Source organism: Leucoraja erinacea, chromosome 8, assembly GCF_028641065.1.
Source record: "Leucoraja erinacea ecotype New England chromosome 8, Leri_hhj_1, whole genome shotgun sequence".
Lineage (NCBI taxonomy): Eukaryota > Metazoa > Chordata > Chondrichthyes > Rajiformes > Rajidae > Leucoraja > Leucoraja erinaceus.
This window is the reverse complement of record NC_073384.1, coordinates 18,154,047-18,178,557: the sequence shown is the minus strand read 5'-3', so window position 1 is coordinate 18,178,557 and position 24,511 is coordinate 18,154,047. Positions and strand designations below refer to the sequence as shown.

Genomic DNA, 24,511 nt, shown 5'->3' with positions numbered 1-24,511 from the left:
AGGGGCAGAGCAGCCAGCAGAGGGCAAGAAGCAGATAGGCTGTGGGCGGGGGGCGGAGAAATGAAAGAGGGTAAGAGAGAGAGGTGGGAGGAGGATTGGACATAGAAAGAGGGAAAGGGAGAAAGAGGTTAGCGAAAGGGGAAAGGGAGGTAAGAGAGACAAACAAAGAAAGAGACAGACACACCTACAGACACGCACATTCAAAGGGATGAGGTAGGGGTTGCACGGACATAGGTGGATCATATCCTCACCTTGTTAAATGTCGGCTTTCTTCATGGACTTCCATCTCTCTGCTTTTGAACTCATTTAGTTCTTTCCGTATTGCAGCCTTTGTAATGAGAGAGGAAAAGAGAGCAGCGTCACATGACTGAAGACAGCAGGACATTGTCTGCACCAGACACGGCACTGATCCCCGGCATCGCCAACAGTTACGGCAGACCTGGCACTCTCCGCGGCTGTGGACCTGCCCCACCCCACCCCACATTGCCAGAGTCCACCCCATGTCACATTAACAAGGTCATGATAATTTTCACGCAGTGAACTCCGAACACCACATTGACCCTGGTGCAGGGAGTTCCCCAAAGTCCCTGCCCATCAAAGACAGGCAGATCACTACTGTGCAGTGTCACTGGTGCTGAAGGATCGATGATTAACTGCTCCCTTCAGCACTGTTACAGAAGGTTTTGCTACCCTTATCACTGTGAAGCGCTGGGGAAGATTAATTGCGTTATGATGCACAAAGCATCCCAAAGCGATTCACAACCAATTATCTTATTTGAGGTGCAGTCACACATCAAAAGTGGTAAATTTGATAGCCGCTTATATGCACAGCAACCTCCCACAATCACACTGCAATTTGATGTTGACTATGTTCTCCTACTTCAGTGATCTGATTAAGAGTCACACTTTGGCTCCAGGAGACTGGGTAGAATTGTCCGCACTGACACTAAACTAGTGATATTTTTGGTGGATAATGTCCTGTGAAGCACCTCAGGATGTTCCTGTTACATTTCATGCCCTATATTAAGGGGATTTAATTATTTCACAATATGCCTGGCAGCACAGCCTACTCATCATCAACACTCTGTAGCTGCTTATTTCACAGTAAGAAGGTACAGGTGCTGAGATAAGAAAAAAACAGAATGTAAAAATAACTTCTTCCCTGCACCTTGGACCATTTACAAGCAGCAAGTTCTTTGCAACATGTCACCATGGAGACTGGTACACCAAGGGATTGATTACGTGGTACGCTGCTTCAAATCAACTGCTCACCTCTCTGGAAGGGAGTGAGGGAGAGGGGCAGAGATAGGCAGGGAGAGAGAGACAAGGGGGTCAGAGAGACATTCAGAATGAGACAATGAGAGGTCAAAGAAGAGTTAGATGGAAAGACAGTGTGGCGTCAAGTGTGCACAGGTGGAATAACAGAGGGAGTGTTTGAGAAGGAGAAATATTGAGACAGAGTGATAGTAAGAGAGAGCAAGGCAGAGCAAGGCAGAGCAAGAGTTAGGAAAGGACAGACATAGAGAGAGACAGAAAAAGGGAGGAAGAGAGACAATCAGGGAGAGAAAGAGAAAAAGAGATGGCAGCAATGAAATAGAGAAAGAGGCAGAGAAAGAATAGAGACAGGCACACCGACAGGATAGATGGGGTGCAGTGGAAAGACTCATACGAGTGATTGATCTTAATAAAAAGAACACTTTTGTAACTAGTGAAAGAGATAGACTGAAACAGTGTGTGATAGAGAGATAAGGAGAGATAGGGAGTGAGATGAATATATATAGAGAGAGATATGGGGTTGCGTGGGGATTACAAGTGTGGATTTAACAGAAGAAAGAGACTTGTACAGAATATGACAGACTGCGAGCCAGAGAGGCAGAGGGCAACCTTGATTTGAAGAGCAGGGTTATGACCGGGTGCTGCCATTCATGCTTGATCAATTCCATTGTATGAACCGGGCCTGGGGAAAGTGCACAATTGAGGCAGCATTGTTCCAGCCGTTACTCCTCCTCACCTTGTCGGCAGGTGTGAGCCGTGTCCAGGGCTTGTCAGCTCTCCGGTCGTAGTCCTGGGCCTCCGTCACCTCCACGTACTCATTAAAGCGCAGGATGCGGCGGGCTTGCAGTTCTGCCACAGTCGGCCGAAGGCTGAGCTGTGAGGGCACAGGAAGAAAGTCTCACCGTTAGCCAGTGACCTGCGGTAAATCATTGTATTGTGCGGTTCACTGGCCACCCAGGAAACCTGCTGACAGAGCCAACAGCAGCTATGATGCTGGCTTGTGTCCTCCAACTAACACAATGGGCTGAATTGCCATCAGTCAAGGATTGTAGAGCGAGCAACCACACATGCTGCAATTCTTTGCAAGTTTTCACCAGAATATCTAGTGAGTGGGTATTTAAAATGGATAGAAAAGGTGTAAGAGGGATATCTGGCAAACAGGACCATTTCTGGAAGGCAACTTGGTCAGCATGGACTAGTTGAGCTGAAGGGCCTGTTTCCGTACTGCATAACACTGCGGGTTGAAAAAACAGGGCAAATGAGCCGTGTGCCAGATCTCTCCTTTGACAGAGTAGGGTAGAGAGCAGAGAGATTTGTCCTCTGTAGTTTCTAGGTAGTTTGCAATGCATTCTCAGCAGGGTGTGAGAGTGAACCAGCCGGCGTTTAGTGACAGCATCGAAGGTTAAAGGGAGAAGACAGGAGATTGGGATTGAGAGGGAAAAAGATATCAGCCATGATCGAATGGTGTAGCAGATTGATGGGCTGAATGGCCTAATTCTGCTATGTCATATGACCAGCCAGTTTATAAAGGACCCTGGTTTCTACGGTAGAGACGGCTTTTGATTAGAAAACTATGAGCCGTTCTCCACACAGGATGAAATAAATTGCCTGACATTTCCTCAGTTAACGGGGCTGATGAGTAATGATGTTCTGCTCGCTCGCTCTCTCTCTCTCTCCCTCTTTCCCATTCGACCATGGCTGATCTCTTCTCTCTCTCTCTCTCTCTCTCTCTCTCTCACACACACACACACACAGAGCTTCCTCTGAAAGCCATCAGCGCATTCCTGATGTCTGCCAGCATTATGGAGCCCATGTACAGTGGAGGAGGTGCAGGCAGATCATCGGACACCAGAGTTGATCTGTGTGTTGACCTAACCTCCTGAGCCCGAGCAGCCCCGATTCAAGCATCCCAATGCTGACGGGTTGAGGGTCTGGATATTGTGCCCAGGATGGGAGGGGGCCCCACACTCTGACCGAGGGCTAAGTAAAGTTGAGCCGGATGCTCAATCACAGGTTGCTGGGTGTCGAACAAGAGCATTTCTAACGGTGGGAAGAGAGATCTCGCTGCAGGCTTACCTTGCGAGTGAGCCTCCTCCTGATCTCCAGCCTCTCCTCGTGCTCCTCCTCTTCATTGCGGTCTGTTTACACAAAAGGCAGAAAGCGAGGTGAGATGGTGTGGGGGCTGCCGGGCGGTAGAGCTCTCTACAAACTGCAGCAGTCATCCAACACGGGTTACCCAGAGGGGGAATCCCCAGCAATGACGTGCGAGAGGACGCCAGGGCACTGACATCACGGCGCAAGACCCAGTGTGAGTGACGTCCCCATTGCCAGGATCAGAGCTGCCGGGAGATGGGGTTTCCTCTCCCATCCACCCCTCAAATTCCCCCAAATGCACTCACACACACACATACACACGAGTAACACAAAACCACTGCATTTCACTGCTACAATGTAATAACTAACGAATTATCACCCACTGACTCGTACAGCAATTTTCTTGCAGGACATAGGCATTTGACATTCGCAGAGCATCTTGAACATGGCAAAACATCCCAAGGTAATCCACAGGAGTGTCATTGGATAAATAGATCCACATTAGGAGAGCTGACCACAATCTTAACCAAAGGGGCTGCATGCGTTCGAGTCTTAGAGAAGCAGAAAGGGTAGGGAGAGAATCCTAGAGCTTGGAGCCCAGGTAGCTGGTGATGCTGGTTAGGAAAATGAAACTCAGTCCCTCCCTCAAACATCCTCTGGGAATCAGGGTGTTTGCCACAATGCAAGAAACATCAAGCACTCAAGGGAGCCGAGATCTAGTGGGATTTGAAATCCTGAATTCCTATTTATTTATTTATACAAATCCTCCCTTTTCAATTACTGATTCCGTTCTCTTTGAAATGAATGAGCATCCCTTTCCATTTTAGACACATTAATAACTCAGAGCAGAAAGAAAACACCTTGCTCTGCATGAAATCCTCAATATTTTCAGTTCCAAGGAGAATAACATTGAGAGTCTCCATGGAACTGAAGCCCCTCGTTCCTGAGAAACATTCTGGGAAATCTAGAGCCATTGGCTGTAACTCTGAGGTCTACAGGTATATAATTACCATACAGCTGATAAGAAACAATGGTATTTACTCAGCTTTTAAAAAGGGACTCCACCAGATAAGCTCTATCAAGTTGATTTTTGTTTTAGATACTGAGTCCACACTGACCACCGAGTCTCCTGTTCACCCAGGTTCTATGTTATCCACACCCTAAACATTAAAGGCAATTTACAAAGGCTAATTTTAACCTAAATCTTTGGGAGGTGGAATGAATCTGGAGTGCCCTGAGGAAACCCACCCGGCAACAGTGTCCTTCTCCCCAGAGATGCTGCCTATTCCTCTGAGTTACTCCAGCATTTTGTGTAATCTCTCCCCTGGCTCACAGTCTGAAGAAGGGTCTCGACCCAAAACGTCACCCAATCCTTCTCTCCAGACATGCTGCCTGACCTGTTGAGTTACTCCAGCATTTTGTGTCTATCTTCGGGTTATAAGGAGAGCTCCTTGTGCAGTGCAAAGGGTGTCAAAGTCTCCTCCCGCCAAAGCACGGGAGGCTGGGGGTGGCGGGAATATGGTCAGCGGAAGTGAAAACCCCCGGCGCCGAAACAGTTACATGTCAGTATCAGCTGTCTCATGACGTCACGGGGAAGCCTCGATGACGTCGCCGGGAGGTGGGATTCCCACGCAGAGAGGGGGCAGATTGGGAGCGGGGGTGGACTCCAAGCCCCACCGCCCTGCCTGCCATTCTGCGGCAGATTGGGCAGAAAGGGGGGGGGGGGGGGGGGGGGGGGGGGGGGGGGGGGGTCATTGTTATCAAATCAAACGCCAGCGGTCACACATTAAGCCCAAGGTGCATCTTTGCAACATTCCACGGGACGTGTCCCTTTGGCCAAATACACCGGGCAAGGCAGATCAGGCAGCATTTTAATCCCCAGAATCATAAACATTTTTCTGTTCAAGCTAACACAGTGGGCTGGAGGCAGGCAGCTGATTTTTCAGTGGGAATCACCCGGAGCTGGGCTTCTGCAGAATCCCAAATCTGCAGCTTCAGACTGACAACAGCAACAGTCATTCGGTGCGAGCACACATCAGCATCAGGACGCAGACCGCGACCCATCGTACTTACATCTTAAGATGTTCCTCTGTTCCAACTCTTCCAGCGAGGGTCTTTGGCTCAGTCTCCTGCCGAACACAATAACAATGGAATAGTGCACCATGTTTTCAGATGGATAGAGAGATAGAGATAAGAGAGATCTCCGCTTATCCTGTCCCGCGGGATACAGACGATGCTGATGCTGCTGCTGCTGGTGGTGGTGGCTCTGGGGTAAATCTCCTGCAGCAGATGCTCCTGTCAGCTTGCAGTGACTCACTGGTACAGTCTGCCCTCGCTTTATATACAGTGTGCCTGCCGCTTCCGGAAGACGAGGAGGGAGGGGGGAGAGGAGAAATCTGCAGCCTCGTAACAGGCTGCATCACATTCTGCATCCACGTGCTGCTTTATTCAAGCACTCCTCTCTCTCCGTGGACAGTGGGGGAAAATTGTGCTGCACATTCAGCCTTCAACAGATTTTTTTGGTTGTTGGTGTTACAGTAGAAATGCTTTGTTGCATTTGTTACAACGGGGATTTCTGCCTTCTGGGGAGCCATCCACCCTGGAATTGGAATATCGGGCAGGGGAGGGGTGGAGGTCAAATTACAAACAGGCTACTGCCAATCCATTCCCACCTCCTTTCATCAGTGGGGTCTGGAGTCAGTGGGACGGACTCTCCCCGGGGTCGGAACTGCACAGCGCCCGGTGTGTAGTATGTTCCTGCTACCTCCACCACAGGTAGCGGGGTCACCGTGTGGGTGGCCGGGTGCAGACGAACGCTCTGCGCTCAAATCTCCCGTTCTGTCCCTCGCTCTCATTCGTTCTCTCCCACTCTGCCTCTCTTTCTCCACTCTCTCCATTTCCCCGCTCACCCTCCGGGTATTTCCAGCGTTTTAAACTGGACATATTTTAAGGGCTTATTGCGTTTCAACCTAGTTATCCGACCTGAATACAAATACACATCGCTGCAGAAATGTCTGTCCGAAAAATTCAGGGACCCCATCGGGGCTCCATTTTTAAATAATTAATTGCCAGGGTCAGGGATGTGTAGTGCCCAGCCTAACTTCCTTAAGCCATCTTGGAGAAACAAGGAACTGCAGGTGCTGGTTTACACAAAAGGACATACAGTGCCCACTTCCAGTCTAAAGAAGGGTCGCGACCCGAACCCGACCCATGTTCTTCAGAGATGCTGCTCGATCCGCTGTGTTCATTCAGCATTTTGTGTGTGAGTTCCGTCCCACCCCAAGACATAATTCTTGGTTTGATTCACAAGACAATCAATTGGTCGGCGTTAGTCTGGGGTCATTTGTACGTCCAGATGGCACACTAACAATATGTATTTACACAGCGCCCAAGGTCACTTTGAGCATCAAACTACACGGAGATTTTTATAGGACGTGTGACCTAAAGCCGAGTCAAAGTCGGAAGGCACATCAATCAACACAGAAATATTAAAAACGAACCGTTTTCAACCATTCAGCCCCTCAATTCTGTTCTGCCTTTTAATTCGATCATACATGTGTTACTCAGCATGGAATCAAGCCCTTCGATCCACTTTAGTTTAGTTTAAGTTCAGAGATACAGCGTAGAAAGAGGCCCTTCGGCCCACCGAGTCCACACGGTCCAGCAATAAATTCAATCACCTCACCTCCACAGCCCTGAAGCGTAGAGTATTTCCCAGGTACATCACCCTCTAAGGAAGAGGGAGAGAGTAAGGAGAGAATGGTAGAGAAGAAAGTGAGGGGAGAACACCAGGGCTTAACATAGACACATAGAAAATAGGTGCAGGAGTAGGCCATTCGGCCCTTCGAGCCTGCACCGCCATTCAATATGATCATGACTGATCATCCAACTCAGTATCCTGTACCTGCCTTCTCTCCTTTAGCCACAAGGGCCACATCTAACTCCCTCTTAAATATAGTAAATGAACTGGCCTCAACTACTTTCTGTGGCAGTAGTCACACCACCACTCTCTGTGTGAAAAAAAAATTCTCATCTTGTTGAATTCTATAATGTGCCGGCTTTCCCGTTTTTGCCACCAAAATGGATAACCTCACATTTATCCACATTATACTGCATCTGCCAAACATTTGCCCACTCACCCAGCCTATCCAAGTCACCTTGCAGTCTCCTAGCATCCTCCTCACAGCTAACACTGCCCCCCAGCTTAGTGTCATCCGCAAACGTGGAGATATTGCCTTCAATTCCCTCATCCAGATCATTAATATATATTGTAAATAGCTGGGGTCCCAGCACTGAGCCTTGCAGTACCCCACTAGTCACTGCCTGCCATTGTGAAAAGGACCCGTTTACTCCTACTCTTAGCTTCCTGTTTTCCAGCCAGTTCTCTATCCACATCAATACTGAACCCCCAATGCCGTGTGCTTTAAGTTTGTATACTAATTTCTTATGTGGGACCTTGTCGAAAGCCTTCTGGAAGTCCAGATACACCACATCCAATGGTTCTCCCCTATCCACTCCTCCCCCTTTAACTTGGGAGGCAGATAACACCACTTCTATTACATACTCAACACTCCTCCCCCTTTAACTGTACCGATTGCAATTAGGACACTTCAGTATAATCCAGCATGGAGCCTCCTTCACTGAGCCTCCTTCACTGAGCATGGAGCCTCCTTCACTGAGCAATGGACAATGGGTTAGGCATTGCAGAATCTCTTGAAACACCAAGAGCAGATAAATAAGCAGAGAAGGGAAACTGAACAGCAGAGGAAGCTGCTAGAAAATGGAAACTTGCAGCCAGGGGTCAGATCCCACCTACCAAGAGGAAAACAAAACAAATACATGAACCAGAAAACAAGCTCATAAAGCAAGGGGTAATGTATTTGGTTTAAGTATAATACCATTGTGTAACAGTGTGTTATTCAATGATGGGTAGGAAAAGAGCATATACCGTACAGGTGAAATGGACTTAAAAGGGGAATAGTGCGGTGTATGTAATAAAAATGGTATTATCTGCCTCCAAGGGGGAGGAGTATTATGTATGTAATATAAATGGTGTTATGGGCCTCCAAGTTAAAGGGGGAGGAGTGTTATGTAGGTAATAGAAATAGTGTTACCTGCCTCCAAGTTAAAGGGGGAGGAGTGTTAGGTATGTGATAATTAGCATATGTAATTAGCATATGTAATTAGTGTCTTGTCATATATTGTGCAAGAACGCATGTGCGGGGAGACTCAAGGTGGCGTCCTATAGTATAGAAGCTTGTAAGATTACTCCTGTGTCTGGGCCTTTATTCAAGTGTGCTAAGCATCCCGAATACATAACATGTTCCTCTTATGATTTTATACACCTCAATAAGATCACCCCTCACCCTCCTGCATTCCAAGGAATAGAGCCCCAGTCTACTAAACCTCTCCCTCTCAGACCCTCTAGCCCTGGCAACATCCTTGTAAATCTTCTCTGTGCACTTTCCAGCTTGACAACATCATTCCTATAACATGGTGCCCAGGACTGAACACAATACTCTAAATGTGGCCTCACCAATGTCTTATACAACTGCAACATGACCTTCCAACTTCCATACGGTAACTATATTATAGGAATTACGACAGTCCATTAGCATTCCATTCCGTACTGAGTAGGTGGAATCTTGCAGTTCAATTTTCAGTCTACAAACTGCCTTAGAATAAAATTGACTACCTTTGAAGAAATGGATACAGACTTGGTACTGAGTCTTTGTAAGTGCTGGAGGCAAGCCAAATGTGTCAGCACAAGGACTCCCTAACATCAGTGAAATTGGGAGAATGATGCTGTTTAATGAGCTCAGCACCAGTCACCCCACACCATAATTCCAGATGAGGTAGGAAGCTTACACACTGGGGTCTGCATGGTGGAGGAGAGGTTGAACTCATTACAAATGCATTCAAATAGATGCCGATCACTGGGCCAACACAGAGTTGTTTACTATGGTCAATGCATTGTTAACGGATGGAGCAAAACTCAACCATTTGGCCCCTCGACTTGCTCCATCACTTAATAATATTTGGCTCTCCCTGCACCTCACCTGGTCTCCTGCTCTGTTCCCATACAGACTACAGCTCGGCATTCAATACCATCACCCCCTCCAAGCTGGTTACCAAGCTAATGGAACTAGGCCTCAGCGCATCCCTCTGCGATTGAATCCTTGATTTCCTCATCCTCAGCCCACAGTCAGTTCGAATTGGCAGAAACACTTTATCCTCAGTAACAATCAGTACGGGAGCACCTCAAGGCTGCGTGCTCAGCCCCCGATTTACTCACTTATACCCATGACTGCGTAGCCGGACATAGTGCGAACTCCATCATCAAGTTTGCCGAGGACACCACTGTTATTGGACGAATCACAGCTGGCAATGAGTCAGAGTATAGAAGTGAAATCGACCGATTGACCAAATGGTGCCAGCACAACAACTTGGCTCTCAACATCAGTAAAACCAAGGAACACATCTGTCACAGAATCATCACTTTACATGAACTGTCCTCAAAATGCCACATGTGCAGAGAATTTCTACTATGACCTGATACCACTTTAGTTGATCCTGCACTCATATTCATCCATCATAAAACATATGACAGACACATCAGCGCCTGTCTTCGGCTCCTTGATGGTGCCTTCTGAATACTTGCTAGCTTTCTGTGAAGGGTGTGAGAAAGTGTTTTGCACAGAATTTGACAATGTTAACATGACCAGGAACAACATTTCCCATCTAATAAACACAGCAATACACAATACACAGGAATACAAGGGCATGAAGTTGTGCTGCCATAGAGTCAAGGCTAGAATTGTAGCAATCTTTGTGAGTGTCCACATACATTATGGACTCAAATTTAAGAACAGAAAAATGCAGGACATGACCGTTAAAAGGAAGTGTAAGAAATTCAAAAAGTGGCAAATAAGTAAAGTACATAATTTTCTTAACTTATTTATTTGAAGTAATACAATTTTTTATATACATAGTGTGAAATTGTAATTTGTTAGCCTCATAAAATAATGCAAATGATGATTTATTTATTATTGTATATACGTTGGACATTTTGTCCTTTGGGGTAAGCAGGAGTGGGGCTATCATTTTTTGAAATCAATTGAATTTTACATTGGTTAACTGATATGCAAAGCACTGCAACCCTGTATATCTCACACATAAAACAATGTAAATTATGTAAATCTTACCATGAATGACATAAATAAAAAGTGTCATCCTTATTTATGAATTTTGAGGTAGAATTATTTAAAATTGAGTGGATTGATGCAATATACTGCTAACCCACAAATGTGACGTTATGAGATATTCACATTTAAAAACTCACTCAGTAGCTCGGGTGGCTGCGAGCGTCTGCTGGGATCGGACAGTGGAACTGCAGCAAGACCCGTGGCTCGCAGGCGACCTGGGAACTGCAGCTAGTCCCAGAGGGTCCTGGCCCCTATGCAAAAATGGCTGCCGACCCATGGACTAAACCAAACCCTCGATCCTGTCCCGTCAACTTTTTTTTTCCAAATTTAGCAAATCAAATGGTGGTGCGTCTTCATTGCCGGGAAATAGGGCAACTCATTTCCCTCAAATAAATGTTCGATTTTCCTCAAATATTTGTTAAATTAAAAACCAAACTATGGTAGCAATGCACAGTATTCATGTCTAAAGCTCGCACTTCTGCATCAATGTAGGTATGTATACACTACATTTTATTACACTAATATAGAATGAAAAAATATCTTGGCATATGTTCATTGATATTTTATTCACAATATCAGGATTTGAGGTTAAATGAAAGAAAGAAAAAAAGGTTCAACAAATAATTAGAGATTACAAGAAAGAAACTAGAGAAATATATATATGTGTTTGTGTTATATATTTATATACATATATATCACATATATATATACGCATCCTATATATATATATAATGAATATACGTCAAGAAACTAGAGAAATATGTATGTGTATAATTATATACATCAATATCACATTTATATACGTGTGTGTATCATATATATATATATATATATAATATATATAATATATATATACATGTTTATAATATATAAATATAGGCAAATATAATTGCCTTTATGGCTTATGTACTTTATGAGAATGGCTCATGTACATCATGAGTTGCGTTAAATCAAAGTTGCTTCTGATCCATGAGGGAACTTTGAAATCTATTACCTCTATCTTGCCTCTCACACGCAGAAACACACACATACCGTTGTTCCCCCACAACACTGATTAAACCAAAGATCATAGAATGCATATGGTCCAGAGACCTTTCATTGAGCATTGTCGCTCGTTTTATACGCAATTTCTCTTTTTAATTAAAAAAAAAAAGCTCATTTATTATAAACAAAGATCATAATGGTCTATCATAGAAGGCTAAGATAGACCAAGATAAACTCCTGCAAAATACAATGGACTGACATGGATTAAACTGTGAAAGGCATAACGGAGGTCAGCGTCTTATTCACAAAATGGCGGACATGATGTTCCGTTGCGTACTTCACGTTAGTCCATTGGATTTTTTAGGAGTGGTCTATCTTGCTCCTCTAGTATCTTTCTTATCTACAGCCATCATGCTATTAAACACGACAACAAATAAGCTCTGAACTGCAACAAACTATCATTATTATTGCACTATATTAGTTATTTATTGAGACTGAGTATATGTGCATGTGCATATACACTGAACTTTTTTTCTTCTCCCGTTATGTACTATGTTTCCATATTCTGTTGTGCTGCAGCAAGCAAGTATTTCATTGTCCTATCTGGGACATATGACAATAAAACACTCTTGACTCTTGCTTGAATCTTGAGGATGCATCTTAGCTTGACTTGTCAACTGCTATGGTCTTGATCCGCATGAACCTGTAGAGAGCGGTGAACACAGCCCTGCCCATCATAGGCCCGTCACTTTGTTCAATCCAGTCTATCCTAGTTCAATATCCTCTTGGTGAGTTGCATCAGGAAGGCAAGAAGTGCCTAGATTCCTATTAAAGATTCCTATTAAATCTTTTTCCTCTCACCTTGAACCTATATCCTCTGGTCCTTGATTCACCTACTTGGGGCAATAGACTGTACATCTACCCGATCTATTCATCTCATGATTTTATACACCTCTCACGAGATCACCCCTCATCCTTCTGCACTCCAAGGAGTGGTCCTAGCCTACTCAACCTCTTCCTATAGCTCAGACCCTCTAGCCCAGGCAGCATCCTTGTAATTCTTCTCTGTACCCTTTCCAGATTTACAACATCTTTTCTATGACATGGTGCCCAGAACTGAACACAATATTCTAAATGTAGTCTCACCCACATCTTATACAACTGCAACATGACCTCTCAACTCCCCTACTCAATACTCTGACTGATGAAGGCCAAAATGCCAAATGCTTTTTTGACCATTGTCTACCTGAGACTCGACCTTCAAGGAACCATGCACCTGCACTCCTAGATCCCCCTGCTCCACAATACTCCACAGAGGTCTACCATTCACTGTGTAGGTCCTGCCCATGTTAGACTTCCCAAAATGCAACATTTCACATTTCTCTATATTAAATTCCATCAACCATTCCTCAGCCCACCTTGGCCAATCGACCAAGATCCTGCTGCAATGTTTCACAAGCATTTCACTAACTGCAAAACCGCCCATGTCTGTGTCATCAGCAAACTTGCTAATCTTGCCATGAATGTTCTCATCCAAATCATTGATGTAGATTGCAAACAATAACGGGCCCAGCACAGAACCCTGAGGCACACCACTAGTCACAGTCGTCCAGTCCAAGAAACAACCTTCCACCATCACCCTCTGCTTCCTTCATGAAGCCAATTTTCTATCCATGTGGCTATCTCTCTATGGATTCCATGCGATCTAACCTTCCAGAGCAGCCTATCATGCGGAACCTTGTTAAATGTCTTACTGAAAACCATGTATACAACATCTACAGCTCTGCCCTATCGATCCTTTTGGTCACGTCTTCAAAAAACTAAATCAGATTTGCGAGGCAAGACCGCCCACATACAGAATCATGTTGACAGTCCTTAATCAGCCCTTGTCCATCCAAATGCCTGTATATCCTATCCCTCAAACTACCCCCTTGTAACTTTACAACTACAGATGTCAAGCTCATTGTTCCTATTGTCCCCAGCATTTTCCCTGCAGCCTTCTTGGATAGAGGCACACGATTTGCCATCCTCCAGTCTCCTTATCTTTATCTTATCCTCTCTGCCTTCCGAGAGAAGAGACAGGAGCTTGAAATTCCGGATGTCCAGATTTAAGAACAGCTACTTCTGATTGCTCTCTGACTTCTGAACCAATCACCTCCATCACACACACTTCCCAGAGGTGCTCCCTTGTACACTTGCTCTTATCTCTACCACATTTGGTTATTCCGTTATTGTCCGTCAGATTTTATTTTGCACTACTTCGGATCACACCACAACCACTATTATCTACACTGTATTGTCTATTGTCTATTGTTTACTCTGTGAACTGCATGCTGACACGGAATTTCATGTTACCGTGATGATTAACAATCCGAGGTGTCCTCATTCTTTAGGGAATGGAGGTTCCCCTCTCCCATCATAGATGAGACCCTCACTCGTTTCTCCTCGGTACCCATAGCTCTGCCCTTGCTCCTCCCTCCTAGTCCTCCTAGTACTTACCTTTCACCCCATTAGCCGTTGCATATAAAACATAATCTTCCGACATTTTTGCCACCTCCAACGGGATCCCACCACTGGTCACATCTTCCCATCTCCACCCCTTTCTGTCTTCCGCAGAGACCATTCCCTCCGCAACTCCCTGGTTAACTCAACCCTTCCCACCCAAACCAGCCCCTACCCAGGTACCTTCCCCTGCAACTGAAGAGGATGCAACACCTGTCCCTATACCTCCCCCCTCAACACTGTCCAGGGACCCTGACAGTCGGTGGCGGAAATCCCGGGGGGGGGGGTCAGGTCCCCGCCCCCTGTTTTGAGAGGTGGGGGACACACACCCCCCCCCACAATTTTTTGTAATCCGGATTTTAAAATCCGGGTGAAATCTCCGCTTTCCGCGATAGAGTGACGGTGGGACTGCTGCGAGAGAAAGATCGCGATAGAGTGACGGTGGGAGGGCGAGAGAAAGATCGATTGGACGAGAGAGACGTCGGTCAGCAGGCAATGGGGGCTGGACATGATAATTCAGCGCGGTGATTGGACGAGGGAGACGTGCCAAAAACACTCTCGGCACAGACCTGCGCTTCATCCGCAGCCAGGATCGATCCAGGCTCTCCGGCGCTGTCCCGTCCCCACCCGAGTGCCCACCTCACGCCCAAGGGTGGCCAGAGACGTCGGGAGTCTGACAGGAGCTGTGCCCCCAGGCCCACAGCCAGTGCAGAGAAGCAGAGCTAAACCCAACTCAACTCTGCCTGTCGTGCCAGGTTAAACTACAGCCCTGCCTGGGCTTGCGGGATATATGGCCCAGGTTTACAGCCAACGGAAGCAGCGCTGGTGTCCCGTCAGTCCAGGCAGGGCTGTAGGTTAACCCGGCCAGACAGGCAGTGTTGAGCTGCATTTAGCGCTGGATTGAGCCTCCGAAGCCTCGCGTGTGTGTGTGTGTGTGTGTGTGCATGCTCGCGCCCTTCCATATTTTGATAGCGATTTCCGTGCCTGCCGACAGTTCTTTCAGGTTAGGCAGAGGTTCACTTGCACCTCCTCCAACTACATTTACTGTATCCTTTCTTCAAGATGTGGACTCTTATATATTGGCAAGACCAAAAGTCACCTGGGCGATCATTTCGCTGAACACCTTCGCTTAGTCCACCTGAACCCTACCTGATCTCCTGGTTGCTAAACACTTTAATTCTCCTTCCCATTCCCACACAGACCTTTTTGTCCAAGGTCTCTTCCATTGTCAGAGTGAGGCTAAATGCAAATTGGAGGAACAGCATCTCATATTTCGATTGGGCAGCTTACAGCCCAGTGGTATGAGTTTGATTTCTCAAACTTCAGGTAGCCCCGGCATTCCCTCTCTCTCTATCCCTCCCCCACCCGTTGCACTAGCTTGTCATTTTCACCCACACACAGCTAACAATTGCCTGTTTCCTTTATCATTGTTACTTTTTTGCTTCTTTCATTCATGTTCTTTATCTTTCTATATCATCATCTATATCTCGTTTCCCTTATCCCTCACCAGTCTGAACAAGGGCCTCGATCTGAAACGTCACCCATTCCTTCTCTCCAGAGATGCTGCCTCTCCTGCTGAATTACTCCAAACTGGTTTGGAGGAAGAAAGAGGAGTGATTCAGCAGGAGATTTGCTTTGCAGCGTCACCACTGAAGGCAAAAGCTACCTGAAGGTCTGTTACTATTCAATTCAATTCAACTTTAATGTCATCGCACAAATACAAGTATGAGTACAACGAAATGCAGTTTTGCGTCAGTCCGTAGTAGTTGTGCATAAAGAAAAAAAAAAATCGAAAGAGAGAAGATGCAGAATAATCAAAAAATACAGAATAATTAAACAATGGGGACGGAGGGACCAGAGAAATCTATCGGCGGGACTCCGAGTTCAGCAGTGTAATTGTATTATTGTAGAAGCTGTTCCTCATCCTACTAGTACGTGACCTGAGGCTCCTGTACCGCCTCCCTGATGGGAGGAGGGCAAACAGTCCATGGTTGGGGTGTGGGGGTCTTTGATGATCTTCCCAGCCCGTCTCAGACATCGTTTTCGGTGGAGGGCATCCATGGCAGGGAGCGGGGCACCGATGATGTGCTGCGCGGTTTTCACCACCCGTTGTAGTGCCTTCCTGTCCGCAGCAGTGCAGCTGCTGTACCATACCGTGAAGCAGGTGGTCAGGATACTCTCTATGGTACAGCAGTAAAAGTTGGTCAGGATCCGGGGGGACAGGTGGGCTTTCTTGAGCCTCCTCAGGAAGTAAAGGCGCTGCTGTGCCTTTTTGATCAGCTTGGAGGTGTTGAGGGACCAGGACAAATCCTCCGAGATATGTACCCCGAGGAATTTATAGCTGGAGACGCGCTCCACCTCAGTCCCGTTTATATGGATGGGGGTATGACTGCCTCCTCTGGTCTGCCTGAAGTTAACAATAATCTCCTTCGTCTTTTTGGAGTTGAGGACGAGGTTATTGTTGGCACACCAGGCTGTCAATGTAAATATCAATGTAAAATCCATCACACGAACCAGCCTCCCCCCATTGACTCCATCTACACATCATGTTGCCTCAGGAATGCAGCCAACATAATCAAGGACCACTCACACCGCAGTCATTCCTCTTCTCCCCTCTCCTGTTAGGCAAGAGAGAGGAGCACTGAAGTGATGGGTGAAGCGAGAGAGATTCAGCATCAAGGCTGGGCTTTGATCAACACCTCTGTGTCAGATGATTCAGAAGAGCAAAGATCCTGACCTCTCCCCTGCTCTCTTATCTCCTCCCACTGCCATTCCCGCCCAACCCGCCCTCAGCCATTTCCTCCCTCCCTGTCATCTACTCCCCACCCCTCCTTCCCCAGCCTGGCAAACACCTTCCATTCTCTCCGTCCCTCCGCCTTCCAATGCATCTCACAAATCTCGCTTTGACTCAACTTTTCCCAGGTCTAAAGAAGGGTCTTGAATTTGAAACATTACTCTATTTCTCTCTCCTCAGATGCTGCCTGACCGGTTGAGTACTTTCATTGTTTTTTGTTACATCATTTCAGACTTCCAGCAGTTTTTCTTTGTCTTTTGGGTTGAAACCCATTTTTCAGTGAGATGGTAGAGAGGAGGATGTAGAGGAGACTGGATAAACTTGACCCATGCGCCCAAGCAGGGGGAGAGGAATATGGGATGGATTGTCCACTTTCCTTTGGTGAATCACAGAGTGATAGTGTAGAAACAGGTCCTTCGGCACAACTTGCCCACACCGGCCAACATGTATATGTGACAAATAAGGTCCATTCGTTGCTCTGACCTATTGTTCTTTTATATTTTATGCATGGGCAGACACACAGAATCACTGAGTGCCCATGTGCATACCTAGTTACATGTGAACACTCACTGGGTCCCTGCATCTCTGATTACAGGACGTATAAAGGAAAGTACTGAAATGGCTCGTGGGAAGGAACTGTTTGACCCAACTGCCTGTTCCACTTACTGTTCTACTACCGTCTGAATCACTTCAATCAGAGTGCGGGCTGTGCAATCAGACAGAATGTGTGGGCAGGTGACAGGAAGCTGCCTGTAAAAGGATGTCAAGTGTCATTGATGAAGCCTCTGTGATAACATAGAGCCAGTTATGCTGTCATCTCCCAAACTCTCTCTCCCTCATGCACATTTACATAATACCAAGCATTACGTTTTCAGGATGTCAGCGAATATATTAAATGATGTCGGCTCGCAGTTAATCAATCCTTGACGTTTCTAAAGGCTTGGCACCTTGTTAAAATCTTCACACAAAGGCAGCCTTTCTTTTTCAGGTAGCACTGTGCTCCGTCATCAGAGGGCTGTGGGTTGAAGCTGCCACTACAAGGATCAGAGCAAATGAACTCGACGGATGAATTTACTGAGGTACCGCGTCAAGACGTGAAACCAAGGCCCTCTCTTCAGGAGAGGGTTGGTAATAATCTCCCAGTACAGTACACAGACAGGCAAAAGAAGCCAGACTGAGTGAGATTCAACACATTTTCCAAGAGAAAGGGAAAGGTTTGGGTTTGTACATTATTGATGAATTAAACTATGGGAGTTGCACCCACAAATTCTGGGTTATTGCAACAACAAGGCTCTTTTTAATTCAACATTACAACCCGTGATCATTATACAATAACAGACTCACCGGCAGGCATTACGCAGAGAATCAAAGCCACAAACGTTGCAGCTGCGTACAGAATTTTCAATGACAGCTTCGCAAATTAAAGTCCATTAAAGCGCTGAATATCAAAAACTGTTTAAAAATGCTGTGTTAAAATATTTTCAAACAAAATAAATTGTCAGGCCCAGGAATGCTTTACAGACACTCTTAGTTTTTTTAGAGATACAGCAGGGAAACAGGCCCTTCGGCCCATCAAGTCTGCCTCAACCAGTGATCCCCGAACACTGACACTATCTAGTGTCACACACACTAGTAACAATTTACAATTTTATCGAAGCCAATTTGCCTTCAAATCTGTATGTCTATGGAGTGTGTGAGGAAACCAGAGTTCCCTGAGGAAACCCACACAGATGGCGGGCAGAGAGGATGTTGCCTGAAGAAGGGTCTCGACACGAAACTTCACCCATCCCTTCTCTCCAGAGATGCTGCCTGACCCACTGAGTTACTCCAGCATTTTTTGTCTACCAACATCGCGAGCAGCATGTACAAACTCCATACAGACAGCACCCATAGCAAGGATCAAACCCGGGCCGCTGGTGCTGAAAGGCAGCACCTCTACTGCTGCGCTACCATGCTGCCCTTCGCAGATGTACCAGATTATTTCCCCCACCCACTCGAGATCTTTGAACCATGACCGTGCCTTCAACAGTTGAAGTTAGCTGCTGCAGGTCAACCTGGGGGTGAACAGTGCTTCCTTATTTTACTGTGACAGAGTGCATCAGTCAGTGGGGTGTCCTACCTGATGAGCTTGTTGCCGATTTGCTGCCTCAGCTCCGTCCACTCCTCACTGGACTTTCGAGGCAGGATGTTCTTGTCTTCCAGCTCCTGTTTGGTCGGCCGGTTCCTGAGCTTGTTTGCCAGCGTGTCTCTCCGTCGGATCTTGTTGGCCAGGGCACCTAGCAGGGTGCGGGGGGAGGGAAGGGGGGGGGGGGGGGTACAGAGAGTTTAGTTTAGTTTCGTTTACAGAGGGGGGTTAAAAAACCTCAGAAACCTGGGGTTAAAAAATGAGATAGAGGGTGGGTGGGGAAGCAGTCTCAAAACAGAGAAAACATTGGCTGGGTGATGTGAGGAGGCTGGGTGGGGGCACGGAGGGAGAGATGGATCTGAGGTGCTCAGCAAAATCCAGAACAGGGGCATTCAGATAGTGCTTGATGGTCAGCATGGTCATCGTGGGCCAGATAGCCTGTTGTCCTGCTGTATTGCACTCTGGCCAGAATGAGCCGTGTCTCTGTTTTCACTCAGGTTTAGAGAAATGAGCAGAGATCTTATTGGAAGTTACAAAATTCTGGCTGGGCTTAGCCGGCTGATGTGGAAGGGACATTTCCCCTGGGTTCAGAGTCTGGAATGAAGAGTCACAGCCTAGGTTTATGGGGTACGACATTTAGGACTGAGATGAGGAATTTCTTAACCCAGAGGGTGTTGAAATTGTGGAATTTCTACCACAGGATGGCTGTGGAGACCAAGACACTGGATATATTTAAGAAGGGGTAGGAGATGTAGAAGGTATCTAGGTGTATGGAGAGTGAGTAGGCTTTTGTATTGAGATGGACTATCAGCATTGATTGTACTGAATGAAGCAGCAGGCTTAAAGGGCTGAATGGCCAAGCACTGCTCCTATTTTCCACGTTGAACGGTGGAGTTCAACATAGAAAATCGGTGCAGTAGGAGGCCATTCGGCACTTCGGGCCAGCACCGCCATTCATTGTGATCATGGCTGATCGTCCCCTATCAATAGCCCATGCCTGCTTTCTCCCCATATCCCACTAGGCCCTAGGGCTCCATCTAACTCTCTCTTAAATCCATCCAGTGACTTGGTCTTCACTGGTGAGGAGAGATGATGTATTTTCTTTGATTATTTGAGTGAGGGGAGATTTCAGAACAATAGATAAAAGCCTTGGAATTGGAACTAATGTGGTCAGAGGCAGACGTCTACTTGGGGAGCTGGGGCTAAAATCAGCGATCAATAGAAAACTTCCGCCTGAGTTTGATGAGTAGTGGGAGAGAACTGCAGTGAGACCAGAATGTCCAGGTGGTGGTAAGGCACTGATAAACCTAAATGAAGGAGCAGGTGAAAGAGGGGGCTGAATGGCCCTGACCAGTTGCTTTATGGTCAAAAGCACTTGGGGTGTTAATGGGAGATCAGAGCCCTTACTGTTTAACGATTCCTCATCGTCTTCTTCATCGGAGTCGTTCTTGTACTGCACCGTGTCGGAATCAGAGTCGCTCCCCATCGACTCGGGAGTGTCCTGGCTGGGAATCACCACCACCGACGTGGCAGCTCCCAGCTGGACCCGACTTTTCTCCTTCAACCTGCCAACATCCACCTCCACCCTCTCGCTGCTCCCAGCTTCCACCACACTGCTACACGGAGGGAACAGACGCTGTCAGGCAGGGCAAGGGAAGGAAGGGGTGCTCATATAACATAGAACAGTACAACATAGCAACAGGTCCTTCGGCCTACAGTGTCCATGCCTAACATGATGCCAAGTTAAACAAATCCATTGCGCCTGCACATGATCCATATCCCTCCATATTCATGTGCCTATATAAAAGCCTCTTAAAAAACACTAGTATATCTGCTTCCATCACCACCCCACAGCACGTTCCAGGCACTCTCCACTCTCTGTGGAAAAAACTTACCCTGCCCATGGAAAATGGTTCTGACTGTCTACCCCATCTACAGGTGTGTCTCTCATAATTTTACAGACCTCTATCAGATCACTCCCCAACCTCCAAAATTCCAAAGAAAACAAGGCAACATTCCATGGACCTCCTCTGCATTCTCTCCAAATCCTTTGTAGCATTTCTGTAATGAGGCGACCAGAACTACTGTACACGCATACTCCAATTGTGCCCTAATCCAACGTTTTATAAAGATGCAACATGACTTTCTGAATCATTCAATGGCTCGCTAATTGAAGGCAAGCATACCGTAATAAAACAACTCTATCTACTTGTGTTGCCACTTTTGGGAGCTGTGGACTTGGACTCCAAGATCCCTTTACACATCAATGCCAAGGGCACCAGGCCAACATGGGACTGTTGCCAATACCTCGCACATCAGATCAAGCCATATAATACCTAGGGTCGCCATCAAAGCTGACAGCGATCCAGAAGGCAGGTAGAAGGTTAGAGTCACGAGGGGCAGATTCAGTAAGGATGGGCGACAGGGTCTCAGTGGCCACTGCTGGAATAGAACTAGTGCCCACAGGATCTACCTGCTCATCCCAGGACTAGACCCAGATCCCTAGAACAAGACTGGAGTTTCTTGAAGGTACGTGGTGGCCACAGTAATTGACCAGTCCCTGGGTATAAACCTCTTGCATCACAGAATGGACCTGAAATTTTCATTCCCTGCTCACCCTGGTAATTAAAGGTAACGCCCAGGATATTATAAGATCAAAGATATCAGAGAGGCATTCTATAAATATTTTAATTTATTGGTGTCACTGAGCGAGTTGGTTGGGAAGCTGGAAGAGGTTACATCACAGAACCTTCTGGAATATATGATGGAGAAGAAACCTAAACACATGTCTGATCCACAATTGAAGCCCATCATCTTTTAGGCCTTTGGGTTGGCCAACTAAAAAATACAGGTGCTAGGACCTTGCGCAGGGTAATTAACTTTTTTTCCAGGGGATTAGCCCAAATTATGAGATGCATAGATGGGGTAGACAGTCAGAACCTTTTTCGTAATTGACCCTTGTCTGTAATTGAAGGAAAATAGTTGTGGGATGAAAGATATTATGGAGAAATTACAGGGAGCTGATTTCTTTGAACATGTTTTGGCCCTTGCCCTGAAAGAAGGCCACCCTGAGACCTGCTCCAGTCAGTGTGGATTGGAGCCTCCAGTAGATGCCTAGGACTGGTAGGAGCGGGCCAGTTTCCGTGATTCCCACGAGAAGAGATGGTTTCAGAGATTGATTCCTGTGCCTGTTTGTAATTCCTTCTCTCCTGAGATGTCGCCTGACCGCTGAGTTACTCCAGCATTTTGTGTCTATCTTCATTAAAGCTATGTTGGGTTTGGGGTCAGAACTTAGAACATCTGTGAAGGGAAATGGACAGACAACTTTTCGGGCACAACACAGTAACAGGACCTTCGGCCCACAATGTCCATGCCGATCAAGATGCCAAGCTAAACTAATCACGTTTGTCTGCACTTGATCGATATCCCTCCATTATATAACATAGAAATGTACAGCAGAAGCGTTTGGCAAAGTGCCCATGGATCCATCATTCTCCAGCTGAATATGTGCAGTGGCTTGTTAGGCAAACAGACCTCCCAAAATGCAGCTCTCCCAATGGATTGCGCAAGATGTCAGTCACGGGCAATACAACCTCCTACTGTTCCTGCATCACACTGAAATTTTGGCCGGTCATGTATTCATCCAGTTCCCCGCTGAATCTGCCAAAGCATCCGCTCCTCCTCCCCCTCTATTTCTGATCTCAGTCACTCTCAGCCCATCTCACCCCCAATCTACCTCATTGTAGCCCTTGCACTTGTTGATATGTGCAATTCCTCTGTAGCTGTAACATTATATTCTGCCCTCTGTTTCCTTTCACTTTGCACTATTTGTTTTGTTTTGTGTTGATTCGCTTATTTTTGTTTTATTTTGTTTTGATTCGCTTATTGATGCACAGTTTTGATTGTGCTTATGTATGATATTTTTTCAAGGATAGCACAGCACACAAAACAAAGTTCTTCATTGTATCTCAGTACACATGCCAATAGTAAACCAATGTCAATACCAAGAATAAAAAAACGTCATGAACTTACCTCTTTAGTTCTTCCCGGTTGATTTCTGCCTGTTCATGGAATGATTCTGTTTTGCCGTTAGTCAAGCAGGGTTGGATGGAGACAGCTGCAGGGGCATCTGCCTTTTGCTTGCTGTTAGACTGTGCCACATCCTGGGCAAAGACTACCTGGGACCCTTCAGTCTCAGCCTCGGTATTGAAGAGAAAGGAAGAAAGAGAGCTGTCTTCCAGCACTCCAAAGGAGCAGCTTTGACAGGGGTGCACGGAAGAAGGATGGGAAGTGAAATCGGGATGTCTCGCAGACTTCTTGAGTGTGTCCCCTCTGCCTGGGAAGGCGGAGGCATCCCGGGGAAGATTAGTGTTGGTCGCGGGCTGAAGTCGAGGAGGGGCTGATGCTGAGCTGGAGAGCTTTTCCGACTGGACGGACGTATCTGCAATCAGATTGGCCAAGGGCCAAACATCCATATGAAACATTCGACAAAATCACTCGCTGATGGCGAGTAGACGTGGGGCCTCCTCAAACCAGGACCCCTCCCTCCTGCATCAGGGGCAAGTTCAAGGAGATTCCCTCCCCTTGTGTGGTCAGAAAATCATAGCACATATAGCACAGAAAAGTGTCCTACAGCCCACCAAGTCCATGCAGCCCATTACCTACACATTTACACTAATCCTCCATGAATCCCATTATATTTACACCACATCCCCATCAATTCCAACCATATTCTACCACCCATCTACATGCTAGGGACAATGCTAGGGGCAGTTAAATTTGCCTACCAACTTGCAATGACTTTGTGATCCTCTGGACCTGCACACACTATGCTCAGGGCCTATGAACACAGCCGATGCCGCTGCTGAGTCGGGGGCTGCTGCTGCGGGTCTGCGGACAGCGGCGCCGGGAGCCCACGGCTCCCTGGAGGGAGACCGCTTTTCGGGGCTCCTGCAACGGAGAAATCCTCCCGCCCGTGTTAGTACTACCCAACTACACCGCAAAGCGGGCTGGAATGGCCGCGGGTACTTCTCTGTTTCTAAATTCCGACCTCAACACCCGCGTGGCTTCAATGGCCGCGGGAAATCGCCACCGCCACCCGCTTTGACTTTGACAACATCGGGGGGGGGGGGGGGGGATCAGAGATCCCTTCCTGCATGTGATTTTTTAAAACTGGGTCTATTTGTGTGTAATGTCAGAAACGGCATACCTCTAGGGGTCAATGACAATTAAATTTTACCACTTGTACCCAAAATGCAAAGCCTCATATTTCTCTGTTTTAAATTCCATCAACCATTCCTAAGCCCACCTGCCCAACCGATCAAGATCCAGCTGCAATTTTTTAAAACCATCTTCACTACCTACAATACCACCCACTTTAGTGTCATCTGCAAACATGCTAATCATGCCATGTTTGTTCCCATCCAAATCATTAATATAGATGACAAACAACAATGGGCGCAGCATCGAACCCTGAGGCACAACACCCGTCACAGGCCACCAGTGATGAAACAACCTTTCCCATCACACTCT

General features: G+C 46.6%; 1 protein-coding gene across 1 annotated transcript in view; it reads right to left on the bottom strand.

The window, feature by feature from the left end:
• Nucleotides 1-24,511, bottom strand: part of phactr2 (phosphatase and actin regulator 2) — a 119,719-nt gene that overhangs the window by 3,391 nt on the left and 91,817 nt on the right. The window contains exons 6-12 of the mRNA XM_055639111.1: nt 23,012-23,420; nt 20,387-20,595; nt 18,974-19,130; nt 5,443-5,498; nt 3,352-3,413; nt 2,012-2,149; nt 252-328 (exon numbers count right to left, since the gene is read on the bottom strand). Coding sequence (XP_055495086.1) covers nt 252-328; nt 2,012-2,149; nt 3,352-3,413; nt 5,443-5,498; nt 18,974-19,130; nt 20,387-20,595; nt 23,012-23,420 — 1,108 coding nt within the window. The remainder of the gene's footprint in view (nt 1-251; nt 329-2,011; nt 2,150-3,351; nt 3,414-5,442; nt 5,499-18,973; nt 19,131-20,386; nt 20,596-23,011; nt 23,421-24,511) is intronic.